General features: G+C 36.7%; 1 protein-coding gene across 1 annotated transcript; it reads right to left on the reverse strand.

Moving 5' to 3' along the window:
• Nucleotides 1-1,217: 1,217 nt before the first annotated feature.
• On the reverse strand, nt 1,218-3,652 carry LOC140865395 (bet1-like protein At4g14600). The gene is made up of 4 exons (XM_073270028.1): nt 3,526-3,652; nt 3,271-3,403; nt 2,411-2,467; nt 1,218-1,612 (listed from the first exon to the last, which is right to left on the reverse strand). Exons 1-4 carry the CDS (start codon nt 3,546-3,548, stop codon nt 1,451-1,453), a joined length of 375 nt encoding a protein of 124 aa, XP_073126129.1. The 5' UTR covers nt 3,549-3,652; the 3' UTR covers nt 1,218-1,450.
• Nucleotides 3,653-10,760: the final 7,108 nt, after the last annotated feature.

Below are 10,760 nucleotides of genomic sequence, written 5' to 3' on the forward strand. Positions count from 1 at the left end.
TCATACCAAAGATGCACTCGAAATGTGATATTTGGACTGTTGTATGGTTTAAAAATTTGGAGTTAGGTTTTTAAATTAGTATCAACTATAATTTTTGATAAAAAAATATCAAGTACTCGATCTTACAACTGATATTAGAGTCAAATTCACATGTTTGATTCTCATAATTTGCAAGTGCAATTATTAGAAATGATTTAAGGCTACAATAATAATCTCCTGGGGATGAGAGAACAATTGAAACGTGATGTTTGAACTACTATAAGATTTAAGATATTAGAGTTACAATATTATTACCAACAACAACTTTTAATAAAACGACAAACATTCGATCGGTAAGTTAGATTCTACCTATACAGGCACTGCATTGACATACATCTAACGGTCCACATTCATCAATAAATGTGGGGTCCATTATTTTTTAGTGGACCCCGCATGTATTGTTAAATAATGACTCTTAGATCTATCATGGGGTAGTGCCTGTAAAGGTAGGTTGAAATGAACCCATTCGATCCTACTAGTACAATAATTCGTGAACATAAATGGGAAATTTCGAACCCACCCATGGGTGGTGTGGAGTGCTATGATTGGTCTAAATTATGTGGGCCCCACATGATTGGACCAATCAAATACTTTCACACCACCCATGGGGTAGGGACAAAGTTACCAAATAAATGGGACAGATTTTGAAATTATGATGAAGTCGTACCGAGAGTAATTAATCTGAGAAAATGTATCGCTTTTCCAGTCCTCTCATAGACTATTTTCACGTTCTGAACTTATAATTCATAGGGACTATTTTGCTCCTCTGTATCTTTTACACGTAATGCACCATTGCACCATTAGCCATGGAATCCGACATATGTAATGGGCTAACATGAATTCCCATAGGATCCGTATGATCCATAATAGCTTCTGGTACTTCGGAAAATCTAGTCTCCATATACGAAACATCGTGAGATGGAGAATGAAAGTACCCTAATGTCTCTTCGAAAATCATTTGTATGACGTCTATATTTTATGATGCTTGTTATACAAACTGTAGATTCCTCGGTATAGCATAGAAAATCCATAATTAACACTTGCTGCCTTCGAGTCTTCGACAGGGCTCGACGTGGTGCAATCGTATATTTGCTTATTGCCACATTGCTAAGGTGGTTAAAGCGCATCTTTAATCTCAACCAAAGTCCTCTCTCAAGTAACTAATCGAAAAAAATGGCCCGGGACTTACTAGATACGCTTGGATTAGAAAAACAAATGTATCAAAACACTATTTCATGAAATCGCATCATACATGAAAATTAAGTCGATCCAAAGTTCTTCCCAGTAACAGCTCAGACGTGCCACTGGTATTTACAAGAAGCTTACACTGATTTTACTAGTGCTGGTAACGATTTCAGCATTCGCCGCAACTTCACAGTTATGTGACGAACACAACATTCCTGTGTCTGCTCTATCTTCGTGAAAATTTGGACCACAAGTAGACAATGAAAAAACAAAGCAGTGCAAATAGGATAACATGCATGATGTGGCTTGATCCTTCTCTTATGATGCTCTTGTTCAGTCTTCTCATGTTGTTTTTCACCCCTGCCTGAGCTTTGATTAGTGTCATTTGCTGCACAAGTAAAACAACTAGATGAGATGATTATTTCTCGGTGCAAAGTTTGATATCATTCTAATTCTGATTGCAAGTAGCAGAAGGATTGGCCTGTGTCTGTAAATCTACTGATGAGTATAGGCTGCTCATAAGAATAATGAAAGTGACAATATCGTTTCTTTGGGCACAGAGGCAAAAAAGCAGAGGAAAGAATAGTTTAAGAATTGTAGATAATCATCGTACAAGACTTAGGTAGTGTTTGGGATTGCTTCTAGGAAGTGGTTTTTAGTTTTTCCTTCATAAAATTTTCAAACTTCACGAAAAAAAAGCTCAAAACCGCTTCCTAAAAGCAATCCCAAACACTACCTTAGTCATATACTGAGGTTTTGCTACTGGCTATATGTATCTCATCTTCATTGTGCTCCTCAGAAAGTGGAACATCAGCAAACTAAAATTAATAGCCAATATTCTGTAGTTTTCTCAACACACAGAATCCAGCTCTGTTAGTCAAAAGAACTATGAAATATTGTGACATTGGATGGTCTAATGCCAAATCACACAGGTGGTATCAATGGGATTGCTTGACAACAAAATGTGTTAGCAAGTTATACCCTGGCCTTCAAAGCATTCATTTGCATCATGCAGAAGCAACTTTTGAAAAGAAATGGCCATAATCAATTGAAATTTGAAACTGCGATCGAAATCTCATAGAAATATGTGTCAAATCCTTTTTTGTTACAAGTACATATATAGACTCCAACTCCATCAATTGTTCAAAGATCTAATAAAATACAGTGTGTTTAGTTTACTGAGTACCAGCTGATTGAGGAAATCATTTTGGAACTTTGCTTCAGTTTCAATTTCTTGAGCAACCTGCAACATTTTGTCAAAAAACAATAAGAACAAAGAGTCCAACCCAAATTCAAATGGCATAAAATTTAGAGGATGGAGCATGATCTGGAAGGATGTAATATCAATAATTTTTTTAAAATACCAGTTCCAGTAATTTATATCACAAGAACAAGAAAATGCAAGGATTAATGTGATGTTTGTGTTTTAATCTTATCAGAAAGTAATGCTAGTTTTCAAGAGGTATTCTCCAATAGGTAGCTACAATTCCAGATCTTGTTTTAATCAATTTTCAGCCTGTCTTCTTCGCACGATCATGGCCTGTAGAGCGGCTGGTGGAAGGATCAAATCACCATTTCAGTACAGTGATGTACGGCAGATATTATTTGACAAAATGGCATCACATTTTGATGCCAATACCACCATTTTGCCAAAAAAAAGCTTAAATAAGATTTGAATTTGTCTTTACTTATGGGTGACCGCCACTCTCACCCCTGAGTCGCTTGTTTCAGTACTAGGCAGGTCACAAACTATAGCTACAAAATACCTTGATAAGTAACTCAAAGCCAATCCTAAAAGCACATCTTATTCACAATTCTTATAAAAACAAAAGGGCAATAAAGAATCAACTGGATGTGAATTTCATAAAGAATCTCTGTCTGGCTAGATGGAATAATTTTAATGTGGATCCAAAATTCATTCGTTTCATGGCACAAAACATCATAAACGCCTCAACATAGCAATAAACTCGATTAAGAACCCTAGACTGGCTAAAAAAAATTCATGATTTTCATCTTATAAAATTATAACGAATTCCAAAGCCGTACATCTCGCAGTCGTCGAACTTGCTTGCGAAGACCAGTGACCTCCTCATCAAAGTCACCATGAATCGGATCAATCCGAAGCTGAATCTCATCGGAATTACCACCATATGCTGCCGGCCTCGTGCTCAATCCTTCTCTGCCATCAATTACGGACGATCGATCAGGCCGAATACAGCAAAAAAAAAACATAAATTTCTTCACTGGAATACAATTGATGCCAACATCTGCCATTTATACGAAAAATCCGCAAGAAATTACCTGGATCTGTACGTAGCAGCCATTGGAGAAGATAAATTGATCGGAAAAGCCCACAAGTGCGGTGTTGTTTCAACTTTGGAGAGAAAATTCAAGGTATGTTTGATGGAGGCGTGTTGTGTTCGCTTCACCTTTTAGGGGTTTTTTTTTAAAAAAAAAATTCTGCAAAATAAAAGTTTTTGTTTTAAAAGAAAAAAAAATAAGAGAACATATCGGGACGGACCAAAAAGAGGGGATGGACTTGGATCCTTCCAGTTATAGGGCTTTTTTTTAGAATAGTTATAGGGCTTGTATATTGCTTATTTTATAAATGTTAATATGAAGCCCACTAAGGCCAATTCAATTTTGAAACCCTGGAAAATCTTTCATCGGCACGACTCAAGCCTTGAAGAAAACACCATTTTTTTCACTTGTTTTTTGGATTGTATCCATATGAATATTTTATTGATTAATTATTAAACTATTGAAATTTCATTTGTTACTCGTAAACATATGCACACGATGCATGTATATAAATTAAATTTTTGTCGTATATAAAAAACTTTTATATAAAATATAATAAGAATTGAGTAATTTTATATTTAATGTTATGTTTTTTTGTTATACTTTTTGATTATTTATTTTATTTAAAAATAATTATGATAATTATGGGTAAGGGTATTTTGTATACAAAAAATGGTATGTCATAACCTATCAAAAGTAGTTACTATCTAGGCTTCAAACTTAATAATATATATATATATATATATATATATATATTAGCAGAAACACACATGCATTGCGTGTGTGATACAATACAGAAATATTATATATAATTTATAGAGCATATATAAAAATTATATGATTTGTTTCTCACTACTGCAACATGAGTGGTTAAAAAAACATGATAAAATAGTTGAGAAAGTTAGGATAGTAATCTTCAAATTTTGTCCTTTATATATTTTTAATTTTAGTGAAAATAGTAGGGGTATTTTTTGTACAACCATTAAAATGACCAAAATGGTTATTATATGACCTCTTGCATTATAATATTGTATAGATTGTATAGATATAGATATAGAAGATATTTTCTGTTTTATGGATTTTTTTTAATATAATTTATTTTTTAAAAAAATTCAGAATTAATTTAATTTAAAAAAGATTACAAAAATACCCCAAATTTAATTTAATTTGCCCTGGACTACTAATCCAGGAGTAGTACTCTCGGCTATTATTTGCATGGCACGTGTTCCTTTAAACACAATTGTTTACATTAATTTTATATCATATTTTTCAACTAAAATTAAGTTACCGTGGTAAAATTTTCCCACTTATTTAACATATGTTTTTTCCAACTTCCCGCCACTGGAGTTTCCATCACGCCCACCACTGAAATTGTCATTTCCATTCTCCACCAACACGTTTTTTATTTTTATTAATCAAGAAGTGGTCCCTCGATCTACACTGTATCTTCTTTTTGCCTTTTTCTTCAAGTTAAGGTATGCATTTGTTTTTTTTAAAAAATAAAATCTTTAAATAAAACAGAAATTTAGTAAATAATAAAAATGTATGTATTTGATCTTATACACAATATAAAATATGTATACATACATTTATAGATACGTACATAATAGTGTATTTCTCGATCAAATTTTTTCACTTAAGCATTTAATGTTATAATTTATAATGAAAAAAAATATTTAATTTGTGTCTTTTGTCATTCTTATATTGTTAGGTACAATGGTGAATGGTGGTGAAGAAGCTGAATATGCTAGTAATACAGATGCAAAATCTTTTATGACTGAAATTGTGGAGGTACAATCTAACTCTATGATTGATGAATTCGAATGTGCACTGGCAGTTGGTCGAAACATTAAAAGTGTTGATGATGCATATTTGTTAAATTGTGAATATGCACACATGAAAGGTTTTAGTGCTAGGAGAGGGAAAGAAGCATATTTTAGTGGTTCTACGGATCTTTACATGAAGGAATTTGAATGTTCATCTCAAGGAATTAAAGATAGAAAACGAAGTGCAAATAACAATAGACCAGTGTATCAAAATTTGAAAACGAGAACCAAATGTAAGGCAAGATTGAGAATTGGAAGGAAAAAAAACGAGAATTGGAAAGTTACAATTTTTGAAAGTGGACACAATCATGAAATGGCAGCAGATGGCCAAAAATATCTTTTAAGATCGGCTCGTAAAGTTTCATTTGCTCAAGGTGAGACTTTAAGAGCAATGTCGAATGCCGGAATAAAACCTTCAAATGCCTTGTCGTACATGAAAAATGAATCAAGAGGGGTGGAAAATTTAGGATTTACTCGGAAAGATGCGTATAATTATCTTAATCAAGCAACAAAAGGACATTTGAGAGTTGAGAATGGTGATGCATTTGAATTGATTCGGTATTTTAAAACCAAATCAAATGACGGAGACTTGTTTTATTGGGACATTGAAATGGATGAAGATGGTCGTTTGTCTAGTTTTTTTTTCAGAGATAATCGTGCGAGGATTGATTATGAATTTTTTGGTGATGTGATATCTTTTGACACTACTTATCGGACCAACAAGTATAATTTAATATGTGCTCCATTTGTTGGCATAAATCATCATATGGATAATGTGATGTTTGGGTTAGCATTTATATCTGATGAGACTGTGGCTTCATTTGAATGGTTATTTAAAACATTTCTTGAATCCATGGGTGGAAAACAACCTGAAACAATATTTACTGATCAATGTCGATCAATGATGAATGTTATCGAGTCAATTTTTCCTTGTTCGCAACATCGCCTTTGTCAATGGCACATTTCCAAAAATGCACCGTCGCACCTAGGTAGTTTGAATACCAATTATATATTTAAAGGTATGTTTACAAGGTGTATGCAATTTTGTGAGTCAGAATTGGAGTTCAATGAAGTGTGGAGGAAAATGATTGATGATTTTGGTCTTGAAGAACATTCGTGGCTAAGTGGAATGTACAACTTGCGACACAAATGGTCAACGGCATTTAGTATAGGCAAATTTAGTGCTGGACTGAAAGCTACATCTAGAAGTGAAGGCACAAATGCTATTTTAAAAGATGGTGGCAAGAGAACATGTAACACCCGCTATTTTAAATACGTGAATCTGCATGCATAATTAGGAAATTTAATTATTTAAAATTTTAGATTTATGGGTTAAATATCTATGTGAATTATTTGTGCATGATTTAATTTATTTTTAAGCATTTAACCCATAATTAGTGATTTTTATGATTTTTGGAATTTAAATTATTTTATCGCGTAGACGGGACCGTGGACGGACGAGATGACAACTTTCTATCCAATTTATTTCATGAGCCTTTTAAGAGCCCAAAAATATTATTTTGAGTTTTATTTTCTCAAAATTTTTAGTATTTAATTTTATATAATTTTAGGAGTCCGTTTTTATTCAAAATAAGCCAAAATATTAACTTTTTAGTAACTTTAAAATTCCCTTAAATTTTAATTTCGGGATTTTTAAATTTAGTTATCAGATTTTAAGTATTAGTTGGAGCTTTTAAGTTATATTTTTTATTATTAAAATCCTTATTAAAATTTTAATATCCTAAAACCTATTTTTAATTAAATTATAACCCTAAATCTACCCAAACCCATCGACCAAAACCCTCAGCCGACACCCCACCCTCCTTCATCTTCTTCTTCGACCGAGCAGCCCCCAAGGACGTTTTTGAAGGTCCAAAGCTTGTCGTCGTCGTCCCGTCGTCCCGAAATCGTTTCACGCGCCTACATCTCTTCAATTTTGGTGAAAGGCATGTTTCTTTCTCAAATTTTTGTACTATATCAGTGGGTAATAGTGTGTGTGTGTATGCATCAGATTCTTTCAAGAATTTTCAGAAAAACAAGTTGTGTTTTGGTTTGATGTGTTTATTTTTTTCCAATTCTTGATGCATGTTCACGTTTCTTTTGACATGGATCGGTCCAGGACTGTTGGCTGATGGTTCTTGGGTCTGGTAGGGTCCTTAGAGTCGAGCCATGGCTGGGCTATGGTCTGAGTTGGGCTAGGCCGAATAGGTTGAGGGCTAGAAGAGCAGATCGACCGTTGCTAGGGTTGATGGAAGGGGCTCGGGGGAGGCTCCTGTGGGGTGCATGCGGATGGGGCTTAGGGCTGGTTCGAACCGCCCAGACGTGGGCTACGTCTGGGCGGCGTGGCTCCGGCCAGGGGTGGCCGGAGCCCGGCGGCAGCAGGCCCTAAAGGCCTGCTGCCCGCGGCCGAAGTGAGCAAGGCAAGGGGGGTACGGGTTTGGGGCTGGGGTGGTCTGGGCCGGGTCTGAGTGGTCCGGGTTGGGTCAGTAGTGTAGTGGGTCGGGTTAAGTTGGTCTGGGTCTGGGTTAGGTGGGCCGGGCTCGAGTCTTTTTAATTTTAAATATATTATGTTCTTAATTGGTTTTTGGGCCAATTAATTTTAAATAAATTTATTTGGGCTCCATTAATTATTTTGGGTTGAGTTTAAATTATTTGTGGGCTTAATTAAATTAATTAAGTGAGTCCACTAATTTTTATGGGCCTTGGGGGCCCATGGCAGTTATTGGGTCAGTCTTTGGGCTTTTGGGCCCATTGGGCCAGAATAGGTTGTTATTGGGCCAGGAATGTTTTAATGGGCTTTAATTAATTAATTGGGCTTAGAAATGTAATGTTGGGCTTAAGTATGTTAATGGGCCAGTCTCAGTGTTAATGGGCCAGATTTAAGTAAATGAGCTTGAGTGTTAGGGCCAGCAGTCCAGTACAACCCATGAGAAATTGCATGTGTCCTGAATATATATTTAATTATTTTTATGCATGGAAGTTATTTTTATATTTATATGATAATATGAAATTAAATTAAATATATATGAAGGACACACATTTTTATTTATGTACATGCATTCATGAAATAATTTTTATGCATGATTTAATGTTTAAGGTTGAGCAAAAGAAAATATTTTATGTTGGAAGTTGAAGTAGTGTGACAATTTAAGGGGGATTCGTCCCCATATGTGAACTATTGAAGGGCAGTTTACTGCCAATTTAAGAGGTGATTCGTCACCGCCACGTACGTTGGTTTCCACGCTGATCAGTATTTAATGTATGATTTAAGGTTACACTATGGATACAACCATGCGATGTTAGAAAAATACTTTGCTCAACAATGTTTATGTATTATGTATGATTATGATATTTAAGTTAATTTAAGTTATGTTATGTCATGATATGTTTTAAGCATGCTCATTCATGTATATGTTATACATTAGTATTAAAGTGATTTAAATTATTTTAAACCCTTGTTATGTTAGCATGTTGGGCCTCTAGGCTCACTACACTGGTATGGTGCAGGTGAGTACGTAGAGGAGGATGTGGTACCCACCGGCGGCGAGGACATATGAGCGGACATGCAGTGACCCCGTGACCGTGATAGTCGTCTGAGTCTTTATGCATGTTTTGAATATTTTAGCATGTTATACATTTATTTATTTATTTTCAGTGGTTGACAGTATGGAATATTTTATTTAAATATTTTCAGTGCATGCAAATTTTTATTTGTTTTTGCTTATGTCAATATTTTATTAAATGATTGACTCAGATATTCAATTTATTAAAGGTTGCATTTTACTTAGTTTATTATTTTTAAATCTATTTTTTTCTATGCATATATGTATGGGCATGTATGTACATATTTTTACTTAGTAAGTATATATATAAAAAAAAAAATTTCCGCATATTTATTTATATTAGAGAGTTAGGGTCATTTCAGTTGGTATCAGAGTGCGGTTCTTGGAGGGGTCATTACTGCTATGCGAGCTCAGAAATCCACGCTATCGGTCTGTAAGTTTTAAGTATTTATAGCATGATTTACTTTTAAGAATTTAAGTTAGCATTAATGTTAAAACACTTAGTTATGCATGGCGATTTACGTAAAAAAATATGTGGTGGTGCAGAATGCCTCCCAGACCGATGAACAGACGTGGGGAATCTACACCTACACCTACACCTCCACCTCCACCTCCACCTCCGCAGAACCCACTTGCAGCATTGGAGCAGGCCAATGCTACTTTGATGGCAGGGGTTACTGCTCTGTTAGAGCAGCAGGCTTCACGTCCTAGAATGTCCCATGAGGAGGACGTAGCTGAGCGGTTCCAGAAGAAGGGGCCGAAGGAGTTCATTGGTACCACAGATCCTTTGGTGGCTGAGGGGTGGATTCGTTCTTTGGAGTCCATCTTTGCATATATGGGGATCACAGATGCGGACAGGGTGAATTGTGCGACGTATATGTTGAGAGGAGACGCAGCTCTTTGGTGGGAGGGTGCTGCCAGGGGAGTACACCTCCCTACACTGTCTTGGGCGGAGTTCAGGCGTGTCTTCTACGCCAAGTATTTCACGGAGGATGTGATGAGTCGCATGATCCGGGAGTTTATGAGTCTCCGGCAGGGGGACAGATAAGTGGTTGAGTATGTGAGCCAGTTCGAGAGGGGCTGTCATTTTGTGCCTCTGATTGCAGACAGTCCACTGGAGAAGATGAGGCAGTTTGTGGAGGGACTGAGAGCGGATATCAAGCACGACGTACGTATGATGGACGTTGCTACATATGAGGCGGCAGTTAGTAGAGCACTAAGGTCAGAGGAGGGTAGGAGAGAGATGCAGCGAGAGCAGCAGGGGAAAAGACAGATTCAGTCGGGGTATCAGCGACCATCTTCGCAGCCTCCTCCGAAGAAGCAGTTTACTGGGCCGGCTAAGGGCCCGAATCCGCAGCAGAGGCCGCAGCAGCAGAGGCCACAACAGTAGAGGGGCGGGGACCCTAATGCTATAGGTTTTCCTACTTGCCCGAAGTGTCAGAAGATGCATTCGGGACCTTGTCTGTTGGGAGCAGGAATTTGTTGCCACTGCCGGGAGCCAGGGCATCAGATAGCTAACTGCCCGAGGAAGAAGAACACGGCTGGTAGAGTGTTCGTCATGCAGGCAGAGGAGGCAGACCCAGACACCTCCTTGATCACCGGGAGAATACTAGTTGGAGGCAACTCCACGTTTGCGTTGCTAGATTCTAGGGCTACGCATTCGTTTATCTCCCTGGAGTTTATCAGGCGGATAGGCATCACACCTGAGATTATTGACAGTGGGTATGATGTTACTATGCCGTCAGGGCAGATTATTTCTACCTCGAAGGTCATTCGAGAACTGGAGTTGGAGCTTCAGGGACACTCCATTCGAGCAGATGTGGTGGTTTTGCCATTGAGTGGTTTT

Source organism: Henckelia pumila, chromosome 4 (assembly GCF_033568475.1).
Source record: "Henckelia pumila isolate YLH828 chromosome 4, ASM3356847v2, whole genome shotgun sequence".
Classification (NCBI taxonomy): Eukaryota; Viridiplantae; Streptophyta; class Magnoliopsida; order Lamiales; family Gesneriaceae; genus Henckelia; species Henckelia pumila.

Excerpts from the sequence above, each read along its gene's own strand:
- LOC140865395 (XM_073270028.1), bottom strand. The coding sequence starts at position 3,548 with ATGGCTGCTACGTACAGATCCAG. Across the intron at positions 3,404-3,525 it reads GCTGCTACGTACAGATCCAG|AGAAGGATTGAGCACGAGGC; the intron begins GTAATTTCTTGC and ends AATTGATGGCAG. Across the intron at positions 2,468-3,270 it reads AAGTTCGACGACTGCGAGAT|GTTGCTCAAGAAATTGAAAC; the intron begins GTACGGCTTTGG and ends AAAATGTTGCAG.